Raw genomic sequence first — 23,411 nt, forward strand, 5'->3', positions numbered from 1 at the left:
AGCAGAATACACTCTTTAAGAAGGAAAAGTGTGTAAATCATGCTAACAATAAATAATCATTTAAATAATCAGTTAAATGTTTTGTCTCAGTATCCATCCATTGACAAGCTCAATCAATTCCTCTAACAATATTGGATTTTTCAAATTAAGGTCAACACAGATCTATTTGCCAAGTTTGATGACTTAATACTTTCAACTAAGATTTTCAATTAGTTCTAAAAAATATCTGCATGAATAACACTGTCTGATTAAATCCCACAGATATATTTAAAAATGTACAAAAATGTACACTTTTGATAAGAATGTAGCTAGTTGTTAGGAAGTCAGTCTTGACCAGACATAAACTAACATGAAACTGTGACTGTACAGAGTTTGACATCAATGCTGCTGTCTGAACAAGGAAGTAAGTTCAATAGTAGTGTACTCACTTTAGCTGCTATTTCCCTATCCCGTTTGTTAAGTTCTGTTTTAATTGCTGCTGGGTCTTCCAATATGTCTTCTTTCCGATATCCTGAGTGTTGTAGTTCAGACTTAATGTTGACTAGTTGTGACTGTAAGTTCTGTACTATGTCCCTGTCGCTTTGCTTGTTCTGAAAAACACAGCATGATGGATAAGTTTTGTTGTTTGTCATCACTCTCAACCATACTGAGGGTGCCGTTCTCAGCCATACTGAGGGTGCCGTTCTCAACCATACTGAGGGTGCCGTTCTCAGCCATACTGAGGGTGCCGTTCTCAGCCATACTGAGTGCCACACTCTCCAGGTATGTACAGTTTGTTTGCCTGTTGTTTAAACTCGGCAATATTAGAGCTGTTAATAATCTGTATATAATCAAGTTTGGACCAGAAAATCCAGTGATGAACATCATGAACATTGATTTAAGCAGTTACAAAACAACATGTCAACCAAGTCAGCGAACCTGGCCACCTGCCTGCTGACCCTTACAACAAGCATGGGTTGCTGAAGACCTAATTCTAATCTCGATCTTCACAGGTAGCGTAATATGTACTCTCGAGCCATATCAGCAGCCAGCTGGTACAACAAGATTAGACTTGGATCTCACAAAACATGCATGACCATGTGTGCTCAAAAGATAAGGGCTCAATATTCAATTGATTTTTCACTTCTATGACAAAAAATACAAAAGACTGAATTCCAACATAGAAGTACTGGCATCTGCATTCCAGATAACATTGCACAGTATCCATGGTGTATGGCAATGTGCTACCAAGATACTGTTTAACTGGGCTCAACATCTGTGGAAAGAAAAGGCAGTTGGCTCACTCAAAATTAACCAAAGCAAGCCTTGCATATTTTCGATGTACACCTCCATGGACATTGGTATATTCCCTCATGGACATGTTTTCAGTATATTACTTCAAGGACACATTTTCGATGCACACCTTAATGGACTTATTTTCAATGGACACCTTCATATACATTTTTTTGATGGACGCTATGATGGACATACCTGGTTTCTGAGTAGTTCCTCTGCCTCGGACATCCAAGTTGTAAATGTGTCAATACACCGTCTTTTCTCCTCTAACTCCTTTTCTAACTTATTGATCTGTAACAGCAACAACAACAACACGTCCATTTAAACATCTATCACACCTCACACCATACCAGCAAACCAGTATCTTAGTGTGAACCACCTACCTTAGTGAAAACAGTAGAAGTTTTACTGATAGAAAGTGTTTCTGTATACCAGGCATTATCAACAAATGTGCATTCATCAGTACAGTGACAGAAGATAAGATAAAGTTTATTTATTTTTCCACAAGGATTATTAACTGATGAAGGTGAAACTATTTTCTATCTGTACTAACTCAGTGACCTGTTGTTTACAATATTTAACAATGCTATAAGAATGTTTCGCTGAGCAGATTTCCAAGAGTTTGCACCAATTTGAATTACTCAACAATCTTGAAGCAATTCTGCAACAGTTTGACTGTTGTTTTGCATATCACATTAGTCTAAAATTGGCGTCATTTGAATTTGCAGGACTTCTGCAGTTGGTTCTGCACCAATTTTGCATCAGTTTTTTTATCAAGTTTGCACAGATTTTACACCAATCTGGCTTTGGTAAAGCGTTAGGAAGATGAAAGCAAGCAACACTGGCCATGTATCAATAGTACTATGTAATATGTACTTCACATAGGAAACAAGAACGATGCTCAGATTTACCCATGGTCTGTCACAATCATGTTTTAGCCGAAATATGTCTACAGTCAACTCATTTTGTCTTTCACCTTCTGCCGACACATTGTGATATACAGTATTAAATCCACTTGTACCTATGACCAATGTTAACATGGAGCATTATGTGCACATTATTGTTAGCTGAATCAGGTCTTCACTGTACTGTTGGTCCAGAGATACTACATCTCAGCTGGTCAACACTCCAACTACCCTTATACCAACGTGCAAAATGAAGATGTGCTTCAAGCTTAGCAGTTATGCAGTGACTAGAATATCTACACTTTCAGTGACTATCCTGATCTTGTAGTTGTCATATAGATTTCTACAGCTACACTGTACCTTTACATTGTGTATAGATGGATTTACTAGGCTACACCTTCACACAACAGCCATATATTACAATATCACAGTTTTACGCAGATATAAAGATTTATGAAAAAGACAAATATGTACATTAAAACAAAAATCTACATGCAATAATGATGACTATTTACGATGAAAACATGAAAAATGAAAAGTGCTTATTCCAACACCAGTGACAAATAAAATGATGAACTGAAATAATCTGTATGAAATTAACTGAAAAAAAATTGATAAATGAATCTTGCAGTTCTGACAACAATTATTTGTTTATGCTGTGCATCCCGCCTCCAGAGTGCTGTTGCTATCGAGGCAGCTAATCAGTAATTTGCTGGACATCAATCAAGAATTTTTTGCACATGACAACTTTATTATTATAATTATTTCCAAAGAAATCAACAAGTTATTCTTCATAAATCAAAGAAATAGTTATCATTGTTAGAACTAAAAGCAAATATTTTCTACTAAATTATCCATTTATATGGGTTACACAACATCAGCAAACTACCGATTAGGCGCTGGGTAAAATTGAAAGCAATGCATCTTGGTCCTAGCTAATGGCCAGTATGTCTTAAGTCGGCCGAGTATGTCCGCATTCCGCCCCAAAATGGTGAACAAAAGAAAATACCCCGAACCTTTGGTGTTGGACTGGAACTGAAACTGAAGTGTCGTGCGCCACACTTTCCCGTCACTTACCCTCTGGCGACGGCGTGTGGCCGGCGGGGGCTGGTGACCAGAACACATGTTCAGTATCTCATGACATCCTCATCGCATACAATGGCTACTTTCTGGGATGGACATTAATGATCCTAACATGACTCTCTAACATGCCTTGTTCATTGACCCTAACATGACTACAACTGATCCACAATTAATGACACTTTGTACGAAGGCCAACCTATGTTGATGACTATTTGGAGAATCAAATCTTTGAAAGGCATTTGGAAGTTGGACAAACATAAAGATATAAAGTTTATATTGGTAGCAACTTCTTTACCTTGGTAATGATGTTACACAGATTTTGTGTATCTTCATCGGGTAACTACATATTTTGGAAGGATGAAATGCAGATGACTCCATGTTGGAACATGGCTAAGCATACAAAAATGCATGGAATGCCATTGGGCAAATAATGATTTGAATAATACATTTCAACTTGCCCATTAATATACCATTATTATTGATTGAAGCAACATAGTGGTCTCTACCATGGCAAACACTGAAGAATTCAATATTATATACACTGGAAGCTGTGAAAACCGGCATCTGTCCAATCTGGCAAGTTGTCAACACCGGTATAAAATCCATGGCTTGTACATTTACTATCAGCTCTACAATCCAGCACTTTGTCTAAATCGGATTATTTCGTCAGCCACAGTGAGTGCCTGTTTAGACAGCTTCCACTGTATTTGTATCATAACAAAGATAACATCCCAATGAGTGCCAGTTTAGACAGCTTCAAACTGTATTTCTGTCATAAGCAAGATAACAGCTTTGCTTGCCAACTGAATGATACATAATCACAACAGTTATTTCCTGTCATACTTTCATGTAAGATGAACCAAATTATTTGGATGATGATGATAAGGTGAAACATGTACATGAAGTGCTGACTGTATGACCTACACGACAAAATTGCCCTTGATTCAAAATAAAAGCAATGGTGAATCTCTTCAGCATAATCGTCTCCTTGAAGGGCAAATTATACGAAATCCAAGGCATAAAACTGATGCTGTATATAGTTTTGTTTCAAGAAGTTGTCATGCAGTGAAAAGTAACGTCATGTAACTTACTTCGTCTTTGACATTCTTATTCTCCTTCTCTATAATCTCAATATGCCGTGGTTTTTCTAGAGCCTGAATGGAAAAAAGAACGTGTCAATGCAGACACAATCAAACAGAACTCTGAGACACAACAAAACAGAACTCTGAGACACAATAACAGTCAATAGGGTAAAACGGATCTGTACAGTGCTTCTATACACAGATGTTCATCAAAACAAATTACAAATACATATTTATTCCATTCGCCAAGGCAGTGAGTGATTCATCACTACTGAAGGACAGGCTTATAGTTACAGACAGCATCTGAGTCAGTTTGACATATACCACATTAGCAAAACCAGCAACCAGGAATAAGCTCCTCGTCACAGTGACACATTTCTGACATGTAAAATGTGAATAACTGTTGCTATTTTAACACAAACATATTAGAAAGTCTTTCCTTGTAGTGTTCGATTTTACAAATATATCAATCATATTTCACCAGAGCTGATAAAATCAGCAGCTTCCACAACATCACAAAACAGCATCTTGTCATACCTTCTGTTTCCAAGAAAACACACTATCTTCTTCATCAGTCCTACTTTCAGCTCCCGAGCTCTTTGACTGTAAACCACAAACCATTTAATGTGTTATGAGAGCAATTTGTTTTCAGTCTCAGTATCAAAAGTTGGGACGTTTTCGCCTGAACAACTGAAAACACACTGAAATGACAATTTTCCCCGAAGTGCACCTTTCTGAATTTAGACACACTGAGGCTGACAAAATTACATGGTACAGATTATTGTGTCCTTCTCCATTCAGTGCTTACTCCCAGTCAACTTTCAGTACTAACATCAAAAGATAAGACATATCTATGTTTTAGAAAATGAAAAATGCCAAGCTGACTGACTGATTTGACAGTTCTCGAGACATAGTCCGGGTCAGGTTTGTTTCAAATGAGAGGTATGGCAAGAGATGTGATTATATTTTAAGTTAGAGGACTCACCTGCAGTTGTCTCTCAAGCTGTGCTATCCTGTCTCGAATGACCGACCCCCGGGATGTCGAGAACATTGATCCTGTTCCCATGGTGCCCTGCCCACTGTCGGCAACACTCTCAGCCGACACTGTCCGTGTAACCTGGGCAGACACAGGGGGCGCAGTTTGCAGGTGAGGGGCACGCTGACCTGGTGACCTCTGAGTCTCGTCAGCACTGCTGTCCATCTCTGAGCTCGGTAGATAGTAGGATTTCTCTGCGAAATTTCCCACCTTTTGTGGCAAAGATGGTGGAAGTGATTTTGGCAAAGGCGGAGCATGCGATTCAAAGCTAGTATCCTTCGATGCTCTAGCTCGTTGCAGCTGAGGGCTTGACCTATTGGAATCTGTGTCATTCTGTGATCGGTAATGGCTGTGCTCACTCTCCGAGTTAAGGGTGAGACCTATCATTAATTCCTCCTGACTATCTGTGTTCTTCCTGGGGGAGGTGGAAGGAACAGCCTTGGCAACACTCTTCCAGTTGCCAGACAAATCTGCTCTCTTCTCCAGACGTGGTTTCTTTGATTCAATTTTCTTCCACTGCTCCTCCATCACAGATTCAGCATCACTAGATTCAAGATGGCCACTTCGGCCATCTTGAGAAGCAGAAACACGAGGGCGGGTGTACACTCTGCTTCCTTGCACCTGTAAAACACAAAAAGCACACTGACATGAAGAACATTCCATAGAAGCAACAATAAAAGAATCATCATGCAACATTGTTATGTGACTGCATAAAACAGATTTTCATATTTCATTTTAATTTGATGAATAAACATTTAGTAAAGAGTGTATTTTAGTCTTTGAGTTTGTAACAGAATTAGTTGACAATCATCTTCATTTAACCATAAAGTCCTATCAGGTCAGTACCAAGACAAACCCAACAATCAAGGGCAGATATTCCATCACCAATTAGAACATGTGTTTCAAGAGCCAATCCCAAGACAGATGAGGAATTCAGTGCAACTACTTTCAAGGAACTGTGCCACCAACCTCTGTTTTAAAAAAATAATATTAATTTTAATTTCGAGAGACAGAAGTGTTACTTTACCCTTCAAACAGAGGAATTTAGACAAAAATTGACCATGACCACCTCCAAAAGAATGTCTCAACAATAATAACAGGACAATGTTGATACTTTTCAGCAGTTATTAATTATTAATACAAACTCAAGTTTTGAATTATCATATTAAAAATGGCAGTTCTATATTCTTAGTAATTGCAGTTAAAGTGTGCAATCTTAACCCTACATTAAAATTAACAGTGAAACTCCAGATTTACCAATGCAGGTAAGTCGTACATAAACAACTTATTCTACAATCTACTATCAGTTCTACACCAAAGATCTGTATACAGGGAAGGTAACCTCAGGATCCAAGGGGAGACAACTGCATATACCTTTACTGGATGCAGATGTATTATTGCTCCATCAAGCACGACCAGTTTGCACTCAAGATGAGCAAAGCTCTGAATCCAAATTCATAATAAAACCATTACACAATTTCAGACATAATATTGGAAAATCAAACAGTTGCTATGATGAAGTGAAAATCTGCTGCATTTCAGTACTAAATGGAGTAATGGCTACCAACCAATGTGTAATCTTCACACCCATAATAGCTGCCCATCATGGCCTACATTTGGTGTCAGTGTTTATCATAAATGTGACGGATGACACGTGTTAAGTATGTATGATCAAATGATGTAACATACCACATCTTGTGTAAATGCCCATAAGTGATGAAGTGAAGAATCAAAATGTTAAACGAAATTACTTTGTAAAATTCCAAACAAACAGTGACTGAACAGTTTGCATGTTGCTTAATACAAATGAATAATGCACTAACATTATGAGCATTATTTTTTCATACTATCACTGAACTGTTTGACTTCAGAATAAGAAAGAACAACCTCAGGGAAATTTGTTTTGTGCACACTTCTATCCACCTGCTACGAAATTAATCAGGCAAACATACGGACACTACCTATGTTTTCCTATTGTTTAGGCATTAGCAAATATTGGTACCTATACCAGGAACAGTCCTCATAATTCCCCACATATAAATCCAGTTTATAGCTCACCGACACATGTTCAGCAGGTCAGCTGATTTGTGACCATCTACTGACCTGGGTCCTTATTCTTGAAATGCTTGTAGCCCTAAGAATTCGGAACTTTGATCGTAACTACTGTGTTATGCATGGGCTTGAAAAGTTTGAAGGACTACGAACATTTCAAGAACATCTAAATGTGTACCACCCCCACGTCCAGAACTGGCTCTCTATGGCATACATGATGTGAGTTTGGTTCACCAGCACGTGTCCAGCTGATCAGTACGACCCTGTATTGACCAAACATATAAATGTCTACCACCTTAATGTCCGAAACAATTTCTCTAAGGCAGATAATAATGTAAATAAAATATGTATCTTACCTGATGCATATTTTCTTCTTCGACACTGCTGAGGTCTGAGGGCACCTGTTCCTCAGCATGTATGGCCTGGGGTTGCAACGCTGCTGTCCCCACTGGCCTGGTCAAGCCTCTCATTGTCTGCATAACCCTCTCTGACTCCAAGGACTGAAGACCTCGAGCTGGGAGGTTCTCACCGGATGAGCCCTGAACAGATGCATCTGTAAGAAAGAGAGAAATTGGTTAGGCAACTCAAGGCAATCTGAGGTGAGGTGAGGTGAGGTGAGACAAGGTGAGGTGAGGCATGCAACGCATCAGTATCTGCATAGCTGCTGTGATGACCTTGTGATTTCCATTATTGAGACTACAGATGGGAACAGTGCACTAGGTCTTGGACAAACTGACCCAACTAAAAATTTTCCTCAGTATGGAATATTTACTCAAACTACTACCCGTCAGTCTCCTGATTGATTATGTCAGTATATGCAAGTAGCAACTTGGGAACTTCAGTCGATCCAGTGATGCTGACTCAAGATGAGGAACACTGAGAAACAGAGTTTGTAACGTAGTTGATTCACCACAGGTAGTTCTTAAGGCAATTTCATCTATCATGTCAATAGATATGTAGGAGGTGTTTAAGTGAGTCACAAAGCAACTCAGAATACAATGACATCAAGTACTGATGCTCATGCTATTGACCATTAGTTATTTACATCCTACCAAAGCTGTGATATTACCTGGCAGGGCACCAATTAAAACGGGCAGGGCACTGCGCCCTGCTGAAAGGTCTAGGCAAACTTACATATTTTCCTGATGAGATAGACGCAGAATGTGAAGACACAGAATTTCTCATTGCACAACTATTGTGACTGCACTTTTTAACTTAGCTTAACAATACTTAGAAATGTCAATGACACAATTTTAATATAACAGAGTCCGACACCAAAAAGTAGTAAAAATCAATCACAGTACAGTTCTTTACAGATAAGTTGGAAAACTGGAATCTGACAATCTACAGAATAATGACACAGACTCACGTATCAATCAAAGTTTTGGAAATTACTGTACCCCAGTGTCAACGAACATTTCAAAAACAGACTGACTAACCAAAGCAATGGTGGCCTTTGTTGAAAGATCTCATCCTGAAGAACGTTTATGTTTGACAACACTTTCACTGTGACCGCACTCATTCACACACACTCAGATACACTCAGACACACATAAAATAGATGCAACAAGACCCAAAACTTTACAAACCCATGCCAGAAGGAACTTCATACATATTCCACATGTAGTAATCCAAATCAAAGACTGCTGTTCACATATCAAACACACAGATGGAGATATGTATCACGTGTATGTTCCATAGATGTGCAGCCACCATCTGTGCAATTCACCACACATTAAACACAGTGTCCCGCCAACATCTATTTATCCTGTCTATACTGCACTCTTCCTTGCACAGAATCAAGTTATTGGCTGAGATAAATGGTCCTGCTTTGAGCCCTGTGATTTCAGCTTCAACACAGACGTTATATCCTGCACCATTCACATACATCTACAAGCACAGATCAATATGGCTACTCACTGTCATGTATAAACTTTTATATATCCCTGGTGCTCTTAACCCTTTCACTCGTAAACATGAATCTGTTGGCAGTAAGATTGAAGTGTATAACTGTATGTTGTTTAACTTCACACAGTGAGGGGCAGTAGTGAAGCCCTGTGATTAAAGCGTTCGCTTGTCATGCTATAGACCCAGGTTCCATTTCCCGTATCTGTTGTCCCGCACCGTGATATTGCTGAACCATTGCTAAAAGTGGTGGAAAACAAAAGTTCCTCACTCTGACACAGTATTATTCCAGCTTCATGAAACTAGCCAATGGTTGAATGAGGATAAAACCAGTGATTGATGTTACGAACTTCTCACCAAGACAGGTAAAAATATATTCAGGCAAAGCTCTCTTTCCAAAGAATACCCATATTAAAAAGTCAGACTATCGAGCAGTACAAGATATAATTTCAGTCCCTAACAGCACCTTTCCTCAGTGATAACAAGCAGGCAACTATGTCACGCACTCCACAGTGATATTGATTTTTGTGACACAGAAAGGGTTAACCCCACCTGTTGCTAGAGTCTAGAGCAACAGCTTGAACACACTCACTGCACACTGGTCATGTTTCATAATACTAAGTTCAATACATCTCTGAATATCTCCATACAACAAAGTTTGACTGCCATTAATCAGCCATAGATAGATAGCTGTCAGCTTGTTCCTGGTATTGTCCTAGATCATCCACGGCAGAGATACACGCTGTGACTGACAGTTTCATAAGGGAATTGTTTTGAAGGCAGTTAAGCTGTATGTTTGTGTTATTATCCAGTTGATGACTCAATCTGCTTGTTTATTTGTATTTGGCTAGGTTTAACTCTATCAAAATTGTGTTTATTTGAATAAATTATACTCATGTAATTAGTGAATATAGTGATGATTTTGACACTAATGAGGGTATATCATGTCAACAAAACAAAAAACACATCTCCTAGTGAGCAATTTCATCCTTTGCAGATGGTACAGTATGAATCAAAAACAAGTGACAGTGAAACAACTCTCAAAATAATGTAAGAACCACTAACTTTATTAATCACCTAAAGGAAGGCACGAGAGACAGTACAGATTAACGACAGTAATAAGGAAGAATTGTTGCATAACATTTTCAAAAGACAATAAAGTATACTTGTGAGAGCATGAAAGACAAATATTCTTTTGAAACTTCACCTGCTGAGTGAAAATGTAAAGCAAATTCAAACAGATAAATACTTCAAATGAATGAATGAACAAATGAATGAATAAATGAATGAATGAACGGAAAAACACTTGTTCTTCTGCAGTTCTTAAACTACACATGGAATCCCATGTCACAAAAAGCAGTGATCTGTGCAGGGAGCGTGCCAAGAGATGACAATCTGACAGAGGTCTGTTCCACTCACCTGAATCAGGGTTCAACAAAGAGGGCACCTGCTCTGATGGCAGGATTTGTTTGAGACGCTGCAAGGTGTTCTCGTAGGACTGGATCCTCCTCCTACATACATCCAGCTCCACCTCATGACCATACGAACCCTGAAACATCACAACACATGACGTGATCTGGGCAATGAGAACCCTGAAACGACAACACATGATGTGATCTGGGCATTGAGAACCCTGAAACGACAACACATGATGTGATCTGGGCAATGAGAACCCTGAAACATGACAACACATGATATGATCTGGGCAATGAGAACCCTGAAACGACAACACATGATGTGATCTGGGCAATGAGAAGTCTGAAATGACAACACATGATGTGATCTGAGCAATGAGAACCTTGAAATGTGACAACACATGATGTGATCTGGGCAATGAGAACCCTGAAACGACAACACATGATGTGATCTGGGAAACTAGAACCTGAGACATGATGGCATTTACTGTAATCCAGACAATAATGGAACTAATGCATCTTTGTGTTGATGTTTATTACATTGCCAAATTTCAGCTAAATGATGGTGATCTGTAAATAGTTGCATCTGGACCAGACAATGCAGTGATTATCTCATCATCAATCACGATTTAACAAGATGACATGCAGGGACCAAGTAAGTATACCCTTTATTTGCCTCTTATGACAAGCATGGACTGATAAAAATAATTCTAACACGATTTTCACACGTAGAAACACTATTTTCATCCCCACCACCAAAATCACATAGTTTTGACATCTTACCTTGCCCTGTCTGAGCTGTACAACTGTGTCTTGAAGATGAGAAACAAGTTTCTCTGTCTCAGACAACTGCTGCTCAGATTCTTCGAGCAAAACCATCTTTGCCTGTATTTGTGCCAACTCTGTTTTGGGCACTTTCACTATGGCTCCTTCATCATCATCCGAAAACTGGGCAGTCTGCTTGAGCTGATTCTGAAGGACCACAATCCTCTTGTGACACTCCTCAAGAGTGCGGGGGAGCTTCTCCCTGGACGCTCCCTCCAAAGGCTGAAACACAATGTCAGTGTTCATATGTAATAACCATGCACAACAACACACTATGTGTTCTTTGTTCTCAAAGATAATCTCCTTCTCCTTTCCTTATATAATATACATGTACAGAAGAAATCAAGCTTGAAACTGTAACTGAAACTTTTCTGTATCTGTTTACAGGATGCTGATACAGACTGAGGACATATTAAGTTGTCATAATTATTGCATGTCCAAAAGAATACTATGCCTGTGAGTTATTTCCTGCATAAGCAATTCTTATTATCCTGCACTAGGAGCAGGTGACTGAGCATGGTATTATGGCACTTTTAGCAATATTCCAGCAATGTCATTTTGGAGAGGGACAACCACTCACTCACTTAACCACATACTGAAAATATGTAGGCAATGAATCTGAGCTCTTCACTGAAGGGCAAACCACTAGGCTACCCCTTAGTACCATGAGAATTTATTCCAATACCATCAGTCCAGCCCAACTGCCGGGTTCTGTGGTGTCTCACCTGTTTGCCACTGCTCTCCAGTTCCTGAATCCTGTACTTGAGTTTGGTCTCACTTCGCTGTAGATTACTGATTCGGTCCTTCATAATGGCTTCAGTCTGCTCAAGTTGCCTCACTTTGGCCTGAGAGTCTATATCTCGCAACTCAAATTCCTTCAAACGTTTTTGTAACACAGCCTCATTCTTTTCTGAACTCTCCACCTGCTGTTTCAAACCGAGTTCTGAGTCTTTTGCTACAAGAAGCTGCCTGTTCAGCTCTTGCACATTTCCCTGAATGCCCTGGATGTGATTGTACAGGACAGCATTCTCCTCCACGGCTCTCTGCAACCGCGTGGAGATGTCCATATTCATCATGTCTAGTTCTGATATCTTACTATTAGCTGCTGCCTCAGAGTTTTCTAACACCATTAACTTGTTCTGAAGACTCACTTCCACATTTTCATAATTCTTCACCTTCTCATACAGAGCTGTCTCAGAGCTTTCCAATTCCTGACACCGAAGCCGAAGATATTCAGACTTCTGTGCCAGTGTCATCTTCTCTGTGGCAAGCTCCTCTAGCCTCTTTCTGAGATTAACCTCTGAGGCAGCAAGCTCTTCTACAGTCATTTCCATGTTTTCGGACTTTGCAATCCATAATTCCTCATCCAGTTTGAGTTTCTTGACAAGTTCACGGAGCCTCCTCTCATGGATCTGCAGGAGATGAGTCTGGTCCTCCATCTTGGTTTTCTCAGAGTCCAGATCGTCACACTTCCGGTAGAGTTCCGACTCTGAAGCCTCCAACTTCTCCACCTGTTCGCGGAGCACTTTCTCTGACAGCTGCAGCTCCCGGATGCGAACATTCTGATCATGAATGGTTCCTTTGTCCCTCCGTGCAATCTCATGGAGTTCCTCTCTGTCTGCTTCCAGTTCAGATATCTGTCAAGTGAACATTTCAGGAAATGACTTAAAGGTTATTGACTTACTACCTGACTATCTTCACAATCAAGGAATAATGAAAGGGACTTTTTATTTTTCCTTTATTCAGTATCCCTACAATGAATGTTACATCTGTGGTGTATGTTGACAATCAAGTTTGGACATCCTCAGAACTTATCCAAGTAAAAGGGAATAGGGAAGCAATGACAATTCAATAAGTCACTAAGCCTGACAAGTCCATTTAGTCTTCTTCTTTGACAAGCATAGACGGCTTATGACCTCTTACCTGGGATCACTACGAGTTGAACCAGAAGGAAACTGTGACAAGCTGTTCAAGGCAGATTTACACACATCTCACTCAATTACTCGTTCACTCACTCACTCACAAACCCACCAAATAGCTCTCCCAGCCAAAAGTCAACCACTCACTCACCTAATCGCTCATCCAGCCACTCACTCACTCACTCACTCACCCACCAGCTCACCAATCCAGGGAAACCACTCAGTGACCCACCCACCAGCTCACCCAACCACTCACTCACCCACCCACCTGCTCACCAAGCCAGCCAACCACTCATTCACTCACCCACCCACCAGCTCACCAAGCCAGCCAACCAATCACTCAGCAACCCATCCATTAGTTCACCCAGCCAGCCAAACACTCACTCACCTTTCCACCCACCAGCTCATCCAGCCATCCATCCCTCACTCACTTGCTCACCCATCAGATCACAGCCAGCCAACCACTCACTCACCGACCCACACACCAGCTCACCCAGCAAGACAACCACTCACTCACCTACCTATCCACCCACCAGCTCACCTAGCCAGCTAACTACTCACTCACTTAACCTTCCACCATCTCACACAGCCAGCCACCCACTCACTCACCTGTTCTCTGTGATGTTTGTCCAGCTTCTCCAGCTCACGGATCTGCTGAAGCAGAACGTCTTCTGGTTTATCCAACATGTTGTCTGTTGTCTCCGTGGCAATAGGTGCTGCCACCTGGCTGGTCTCAAGACGTTCAACTTTCCTCTTCAGAGATTTCTCTGACTGCTCAAGTTGGTCCACTTTTTGGGACAGATCCTGATTCTTGGCATCGTGTTCCACTCTCTCTATCTGCTGCTTCAACTGATCTTCACGTTTCTTCAAAGTATCAATCTTATGGAAGAATTCTGCATGATTCCCATCACACTTTGATGCTGGTACGGATGGTGGCTTAGCTGACCTATCAAAGTGTTTCATTTTCTTTCTGAGATCATCTTCTACAAGTTGAAGGTCAACAACCTTTTGTTTAAGTCTTGCTTCTGATGCTTTGAGTTCAATGACCTGGTGTTTGAGCTTTTCAACACCAACTGGACTAACTTCAGATCTGAAAGTGAAAGAGATCATAATGAATTTATCTGAACATATTTAATTTCAACAATAAAGGTTTTCAATAAAACACTGAAAACATAAATCTTTTGTTTAAAAGACATCGGATATGGTAAGGTTGAGAGGGGTAATGCAGTCAGTTCTTTGGTTCTTGTAACAGTGATATCACACACCTGAAGAATATTTCTTGTTATATAAAGAAACACAATTACTATATACATGTGACACATGAGTAACTGACAGCTGGTGTTTAAACAACTGCATTGAGAACATCCAGTTATCTAGCAAGGAGTCAGCCTGATCTGAAAGACAGGCCTAAATTAATACAAGTGTAAAAGTGTCCTGAGATGGGCATTCAAATTAGCATCTATGTGATTCTGTGACTATCACATATATTGACTATCTATCAAACACGTGGTTGATACCCTCCTTAACAAGCCATGATCTGCCAGAGAAGAGACCCACATTCATCCTGTTCAATGGACTTACAAGTATGGAGATCTATTCTGCTGAGGATGTTCATATATATGTAAGTTTGATCAAGTCACAGCACTGCTGAAATAATCCCAAAAGGACTTGAAATACTGACTCACTGACATATTAACCCATGAAGTCTGTGAGAGCCCGGAGACTTCAACACTGCCAACAAACCAAGACTGAGACAATCAACCCTTCCCACCAACCACAACAGAAGTCCATCAGTAGGCTATGAACACTCTAAAACAACAGATCATACTACAGACAATGTTGACTAACTTGTTTCCATAAACTTTGACATGACATCAATAAGCATCCACCATCAAACCTCTCCATCCATTCGTCAAACTGAGAGTGCCCAGCGGACACTCGAGCAGGAAATTCATTAGGAACTACAATCAAACTACCAGGGTTGATTACTCCAGGTGGAAAACCATGTCGTGATCAATCAATAATGCATGTGCCAACAGGCAGGACGCACTCCCTACCTTGATCATCCCACAGATACTTAGCTGAACGATCACATTCCTACAGACTTCATACACAGCTCTGCTGCCCAGTGGATAGAATGGTTGCAATAAAAACCTCAGTAGTTCCATCCTGACCTTAACTTGCCATGCCAAAACACATAAAAAGATGGTATTTGGTTTCTGTGCATGGCTTTAGCCATTATGGGGATAAAGGAAAGACTGGTCCACTTGGAGTGGGTATATTGTGTCTAAATGGGTATCAATGTTAAACATGGGGGGGTGGGGGCCAATACAATAGGCTGGGACACTAGCACTGGAACATACACGCAAACACGTCTCAATACACACGTCACAACATAATTAGATGTCACCTTACTTCACATCCTAGTGCTGTAGGCCAACAAACCACTGATCAATGGGAGATCAATGAAATATCACATCAATTCATATCAGTATATTGCTCCACTAAAGGTTACAGTACCAAGGTCCTGGCTGAAAATGTATGACTCCATGCACTCACTGGACAGAGACGGTGGGGTAGTCTAGTGGTTAAGGTGTGGATTTGTCACACTGAAGAAATAGGTTTGATTCCCCACATGAGTACAATGAGTAAAGCCTATAGCATTCCCCATCGTGATATTGCTGGAATATTGCTGAACGCTGCATAAGACCCAACTCACTCATTCACTAGAGAGGACCCTCTCCAACAACATAACCCTCTAGTCTATTGTAAGTCTTCTGTATTTGTCTTTAGCTCTACTCTAGGTAGCCCATGCATGTGAGTGCATACAGGTGACAGACGTTGCTGAGATTCACTTAATGTCAGGTATGATCAGTATGTAGTTGACAGGCAATTATCATGTTAGTGTTGTATTCTACATTTCCTGCATCTGAAAACCAATCCATCAACATCATGTTTGCCATACAAGCAGTTTCACGCCCAACATCACCTGGCCAGAATTATGTGCATAATACAACAATATCAGGATTGCTGTAAGAATCATGCATGGTATCATCAGCTAAAACTTCTCGGGATTCTGGTTAGGACTGGTTGGTCTCTAACAGTCTTGTGCCGGTCATAAAGGATTTACTTTGAAGCAGATCATAGACAGAAAAAGACATATTTGCCTACTACTTTATTCACCATGTTTAAACCTGACAGGCAGACTTGGAAATACAGCTGTCTTAATACATGTCTAAAAATAATAATAAAATATGTACAGGCCAGAAATATGTCAGCAATCTACATTTGTTCGGGCGTACCAGACATAAGTTTCTAACCTGCTTTTTTTAAAGTTTATTCTCTGAAGCCTGGAAGACAGTGTGTTGTTCAGTGGTGTTGACTGATACTGCCAGTCTAGACTTGGGCCTAGATGCTCTCTTAGCACTAAGACAGTCGTAAGTACCATACAATAACATTAACTTACAACTATCTTAGCACTAAGAGAGCGCAGAAAATCTTGGCCATAGCGTCCACAGGCTAAATGTTTTCTTCAGTACACCATAACACTTCACAGGGAACATACAGCCTCAGAGGCATGCAGCCAAATATCAACAATTTCCTATGTTCAAGGGTAAAACGTCTAAATGATGGGACGGAAAAGTAAGAGTAGTTCCTACAGGGTTGATGAAGTAATCTTGTCAGTTATTTAAATGCAAAATGTGTTGTTTATTAATTATCAACATGTGTTTAGTTATCTAGTGACAGATCTTGAAATCAGTAAATTTTGTACACTTCACCGACTAATGCTGGAGGCTATTAACAAGCTACAAGGATTAAACAGATGACATGTTTAAATGTTGTTAAACATCCTTCAATTCAAACAGACTGAGAAGCTTTCTCTCCGAAACTACCAAAATCAAATGTGCAATATTTTAATTATTTTTTCAATTCAAATACATTTGCATGAACTAATCTGTAACCTACATACTCAACAACAGAGACCATATCACAATCTTGATTATTATTGCTCCATGAACACAAAATAGACATCAGGATATTCCTACCACTGACTATCAATATCTGCTTCATTACTGACCCAGGCACCTGTGATGACAGACACTGATTCATCACGGATCACCAGATCTGAATGAGACTGGCTTTAAGTGGTTGTCGTAAGATAATCAATGCTAAGAAACAAATGCTGTGATCGTCACCGTCCTTCTCACTGGCGTACCTTTAGTCAACGAGACAATGCAGGTAACAGCATGCAAACAAAGCCAACTATTTCATATCAGCATACTGACAACACTCCTCTCATAAACAAACACCTTCAAGTGTTAATTAAGTTAATGAAGTCAACAGCAAGAATATTGCAGCTCTATGGAAAGGACAGAAATAGGTTTATTGATTCTGCGGCAATCAGTTACAATAGCTAGATTATGAAAATTCCAAATACATTTAAGGTAAGCCTTGAGAAGACAAGACTATAAGGATGACTTGTGCTTCTCTTTGTGAATAACCATAAGTGTAACAGACGTTTTGTTTCAACACACATGCAGTTTGAACTGTAAAATGTGAGACTAAAGTCATAAACAGAAAACATTGACATCTCGGCATACAAAAAACCTACCCTGCAACAAACCAGTAAATCCAAAGTGACGCTACAGATGAATGACACCGCACTGTATTTAGTAATCACAGTGGAAACCCATGATGCATTTCCCTCTATTCACTCTTCAAAGCCAAGCATGACTGGATGACAAACTAAATAGTTATGGAATGCAGAGATCCAAGATTCCCCAACAGGTAGAAACATGCAGACAGGTGTTTAACGACATCAAGTCAAGATCGTCAATTCACATGGATGAAAATACAATAGGTAGAGCAAACATCGCCTTCACCTGACCTACCTGTCTTTCAAGACTACACGGAACAAACACAGGTCTTCAGGTAACGCTCCTTAAATCAAGTGGAACAACTGCATTGAAACTGACCCCAATACAACCGTTACAGCAACCATATACACAGATTGACAGATTATTTCTGGCTATGATCTAGGATTATTCTGTCAAAACAACCTGACACCCCCATTGGCAGGTTGATCTGTCTGGCTAATCTTTTCAATCATCAGTTACCTGTGAAGACTGTTGTCATAGTGCTAGTTCATTATTCTTTATGGGGGAGACAGGTTGTGGAATTTAGGTCAGAGATCAGAACAGAAAGCTCACTGCATAAAAATGAACAAAGCTATCACTGTGACAAATGATTACTACTCAATGGCACTTAACTCACAGAATCTAAATTATATTAATCTCAATACTAAATTCTCAATACTACTTAAATATCTCTAAAAAAAACATGTGGTAATAGGAAAAGAAAATGTTTCCCTTTTCTCTAAGCTTTTGAAGTCCATGGGCTGGTCAGTCAGTACTAACTGAAAGGGAATAAAAGCTTGGGTTTGAGTTCATGCTTACTTGATCCTAGCATTAAGACATGAAATGTTTTATTGACGTCAATTTCTATATTGCTTATTGAAGTTGGTTTCACTTATTTATTGCTTGTCATTTGTTTGGGAGGCACCGATTGTCAACAATCTGTTCAGATGTTACACTGAAATCACACAGAGGCACAGGGTTTGGGGATATTTCTTGCACCTTAAAACCTGTCATGTGTAACTACTTACTGTTCCTCACATTTCATGGGCAGTGGGGTGGCCTACTGGTCTTCAGGTAACGCCGAAGCTCTGGGATAGATTCCCTAAATGTACAAGGTCCACCTCTGGTGGTGGCCCAGCGTAATACTGATGGAGTACTGCTAAGTATAGGAGAAAACACGCCTCCGAGGTTTCTGTAGACAATGTCAAACTGGAGGGGAAAGGATTTTTCGAAACCAGGGGTTTTAAATTGTCTATGAAAACCAAGGAGAAGTGTTTTGTCTAACATATATACCATCAATGATGGGTAATTACAATGTACATTATCATTTAGTGAAGCTACATAACAGTTACTGAAGCACGTGTAAAATCAATTTAATGACAGCAATTAGAAGTGGGATAATTTAACCCCACCACCTTTATCGGACCGGTGGCTAAGCGGTAGAGCGTCTGCCTACGAATGTGAGAATTGTAGTTCCAACCCCGCCTCGGAAAACATTTGTAATGTGAGATTAATCTTGAGCGATATTTTTCAGTTGATTTCAAACACTCATGTATCATTTGAATGTTGATGTTCTCATAAAGTTAGGATAAGTAAAATCTGGCAAGTGGTCTTACTAACAAAAAGTAAAACCTGGGAGGAGGTCTTTCTAGCAAAAAGTAAAACCTGCTCCTCCAAAACAAAAACCTCAAATGCAGTTATTCTGGGAAAACAAGAAACGACCTAATACATAGTGAGAAGCACACTTTAGGTTTATATAATATTATTAACTTTATAGAGTCCAAGGTTACTGATTTCTTATATATGTTATAAGACTTAACTATATATTTTTGCAGCTTGTATTAAAGGGGCACTGATGCGGAGCAATTTCCGTGGACTGATGTAAACTTTTGTTATTGTTTTTCTCCCGTGAGTACCCGGATGATATCCCAGAATTCGTGACTGGTTCGAGACCTCTGCTGCGCAGACCGTAAGCGCAATTGATAGTTTAATTATAGACAGATCAACTGAGGTGAAGTCATTTTTACTTCATTACAAATGTATTATGAAAACAAATGAAACACTTTGAAGGTTAATCATCTGCCAGTGGTAGAAATGGTAAAAAACTATTAGGACGGAAAAATAACGAAGCCAATGTACCTCTCTATATTTTGTCTCATAACCCTAGTTAGTTTATTGTCATACTTGTATGATTCTGAAAATTGATAAAAGAACACACGATCTGCTTATACTCATAGTAAATTTCTAACATAACAGCAACATTTATACATTGTATAGAATGCCAATGTGGATCCTATTTCACACACATACGCGATCTAGTGTGTTTTTTCTGTCATACAGATTCTGCTGAATGCTACAACAAAATGCAAATAATGAATGTAAATCAGACTAATTTTATGGCAACGATGTCAGGCTACTACCTTGTTCAGGAATGTATCCATCAATATCCACGTAAAAGAAATCGTATTCCATTCATCTGCAGCTGGTAAATAATCCTGCTCTGTGTCGCGTGTCTTACAACTGTCTCATTTGCGAAAAAGTAACACATCGTTTCACGTCTTTCGTTGGTGAAAACCAGATAAACCTCTCATTGGTCTCCCAAGATAGCACACCTGGCAACTAATTGTATGATGTCCACTATTCTAAGTAATTTAGTTAACCAATAATGAGCAATCAATCAATCAACGCAAGGGTGGTTAATTCTTTGAAGGGAGGATGTTGTTTTTGCACTTACACTTTACGACAGGGTGTAGTCATCTACACACACTGCCTTTTGACAAATCCGCTAGAAGATAAAAGTAATTAATCAATCAGTGTGTTATCGGTTAATCCTTTGATCGATGTTTGTTTTTGTAACTCAGCTGATAAACCCTCTTGCATCACTTACTTGCACATATTACATAACATACAATACATTTGCCATTACAGACCTTAATTTATAATGTTGAGTATTTACTCCAGACAGGAGAAATGCCAAATGGGAACCTTTGTTGAGTAACCGAAGTGGTGTTACTACTAATTATACCTGTTGAAGATGTAATCTCTGTGTCGCATGCAGCCTGAAAACACTTATGAGCCGAAACTGTTTTGAGGATACCAAGAGAATTTCGTTACATAAGGAATACACACGGGCATTTGCTGTGTACTTGGGTAAATAGGTGAAATAAGGGTTTTTTACGTAAGAAAATTTTCAGATTTCTCTACCAAAGGCAAAGTCATCGTTTTTTGTTTACGAATTCAAATAAATCAACTGTGTGTTTTTATTATCATAGATAATAAACCATTGTAGCTACCATAGCTACCAAAATGTACGTATGATATTTGCTATCACTGCTGAACCAACACTCAAAACTACCTAAATATAAAGCTTTGCAATCTTCCGTACTGAAACAAATGGCTACGTGCCTGTAGACATCATATTTTCATGTAACATGATTAAATATTGAGGTTAAAAACACTAAAAACATCCGAAAAGAACTACACAGCTGGGATATTTGGTTACAATCAGACAAGGAATACCATGGATATTTTTAAACAAATGGCATATGATGGGCATCCGGCCTCCCAACTGTTTAGCTGAAGAAATTCTGCTAATATGGACAGGAGCCCAGTTCCTTTGTCTGTCACGGTCGAAGGAGCGGGCGCTGACCAATTTGCGGTTTGGTTTCATAATTAGACCGTTGGCGAGAAGCATTATTCGCTCCGCATCAGTGCCCCTTTAAGAATGTAGTTTAGCTTTGCTTGTGCTTTAGTATGTTTGCATAACACTGACGACAGTTTTAAGGAAGAAAGTTCCATAAGCTGAATAAAAGTGTTGTGTTCTGTCATAAACTTTCCAAAACAAACCAAATAATCCAAACAAGAAGCTGGCATCCATAAGTATGACAGCTAATTTCACAGGACCTTGATACAAACACAGGTACCCCCAAACATCAGTTGACCTGTCACAGAAAACCCTTAACATAACAGTCAGTAACCAATATTACAAATAACCCTTAACATAATAGGTAGCCCTCAACATCACAGGTAGTTGGTCACAGCCCATATAGGACCTGTATGTAAAGGTGGTCACATGCAATATAGGACCTGTACATAAGAGTGGTCACAGCCAATATAGGACATGTACATAAGGGTGGTCACAGCCAATATAGGACCTGTATGTAAGGGTGGTCACAAGCAATATAGGACCTGTATGTAAAGGTGGTCACATGCAATATAGGACCTGTACATAAGAGTGGTCACAGCCAATATAGGACATGTACATAAGGGTGGTCACAGCCAATATAGGACCTGTATGTAAGGGTGGTCACAAGCAATATAGGACCTGTATGTAAAGGTGGTCACATGCAATATAGGACCTGTACATAAGAGTGGTCACAGCCAATATAGGACATGTATATAAGGGTGGTCACAGCCCATATAGGACCTGTATGTAAAGGTGGTCACATGCAATATAGGACCTGTACATAAGAGTGGTCACAGCCAATATAGGACATGTACATAAGGGTGGTCACAGCCAATATAGGACCTGTATGTAAGGGTGGTCACAAGCAATATAGGACCTGTAAATAAGGATGGTCACAGCCAATATAGGACCTGTAGATGTGTGTGGTCACAGCCAGTATAGGACGTGTACATAAGGGGTGTCACAACCAATATAGGACCTGTACATAAGGGAGGTAACGGCCAATATAGGACCTGTATGTAAGGGTGGTCACAGAAAATATAGGCCCTGTACATAAGGGTGGTCAATGGCAACAGCTCTTCCTGAGCAATTTCACTCTGGACAATCACAAACTACTAAACACACAAGGATTGCATGTATTGCACTGCTCCTACCTGAGGGTCTGTTCTCTGTGTTGTATCTCTGCCATCTTCCGTCGTAATTCCACTTCTAGGTTTGAGATTTCTGCCATATGGTGCAGGGACACTGAAGGTGACATCTACAAAATCAACACAAGCAGGTCTATAGCAAAATCACAAAACTCAGACTCAGACTGTCCCTTTCATCACCAAACAGTGATATGCTACAAACATGATGTAAACTTACTATAGAGTCCAAGGTTACTGATTTCTTATATATGTTATAAGACTTAACTATATATATTTGCAGCTTGTATTAAGAATGTAGTTTAGTTTTGCTTGTGCTTTAGTATGTTTGCATAACACTGACGACAGTTTTAAGGAAGAAAGTTCCATAAGCTGAATAAAAGTGTTGTGTTCTGTCATAAACTTTCCAAAACAAACCAAATAATCCAAACAATAAGCTGACATCCA

At 39.6% G+C, this 23,411-nt stretch overlaps 1 protein-coding gene across 7 annotated transcripts in view; it reads right to left on the reverse strand.

Moving 5' to 3' along the window:
• LOC137265338 (golgin subfamily A member 4-like) overlaps positions 1-23,411 on the reverse strand; it is a 135,481-nt gene that overhangs the window by 11,492 nt on the left and 100,578 nt on the right. For 6 of the 7 annotated variants that reach the window (XM_067800721.1, XM_067800719.1, XM_067800718.1 and 3 more), the window contains 11 exons: positions 22,974-23,077; positions 14,107-14,587; positions 12,304-13,215; positions 11,537-11,800; positions 10,758-10,887; positions 7,790-7,986; positions 5,331-6,002; positions 4,883-4,948; positions 4,355-4,417; positions 1,471-1,566; positions 429-590 (listed from right to left, as the gene is read on the reverse strand). In XM_067800721.1, the coding sequence (XP_067656822.1) occupies positions 429-590; positions 1,471-1,566; positions 4,355-4,417; positions 4,883-4,948; positions 5,331-6,002; positions 7,790-7,986; positions 10,758-10,887; positions 11,537-11,800; positions 12,304-13,215; positions 14,107-14,587; positions 22,974-23,077 (3,147 nt within the window). Of the gene's footprint in view, positions 1-428; positions 591-1,470; positions 1,567-3,196; positions 3,288-4,354; positions 4,418-4,882; positions 4,949-5,330; positions 6,003-7,789; positions 7,987-10,757; positions 10,888-11,536; positions 11,801-12,303; positions 13,216-14,106; positions 14,588-22,973; positions 23,078-23,411 lie in introns of those variants that run through there. The other variant, XM_067800723.1, reaches the window with a different exon arrangement.

The sequence above is a fragment of the Haliotis asinina genome, chromosome 15 (assembly GCF_037392515.1).
Source record: "Haliotis asinina isolate JCU_RB_2024 chromosome 15, JCU_Hal_asi_v2, whole genome shotgun sequence".
NCBI lineage: Eukaryota > Metazoa > Mollusca > Gastropoda > Lepetellida > Haliotidae > Haliotis > Haliotis asinina.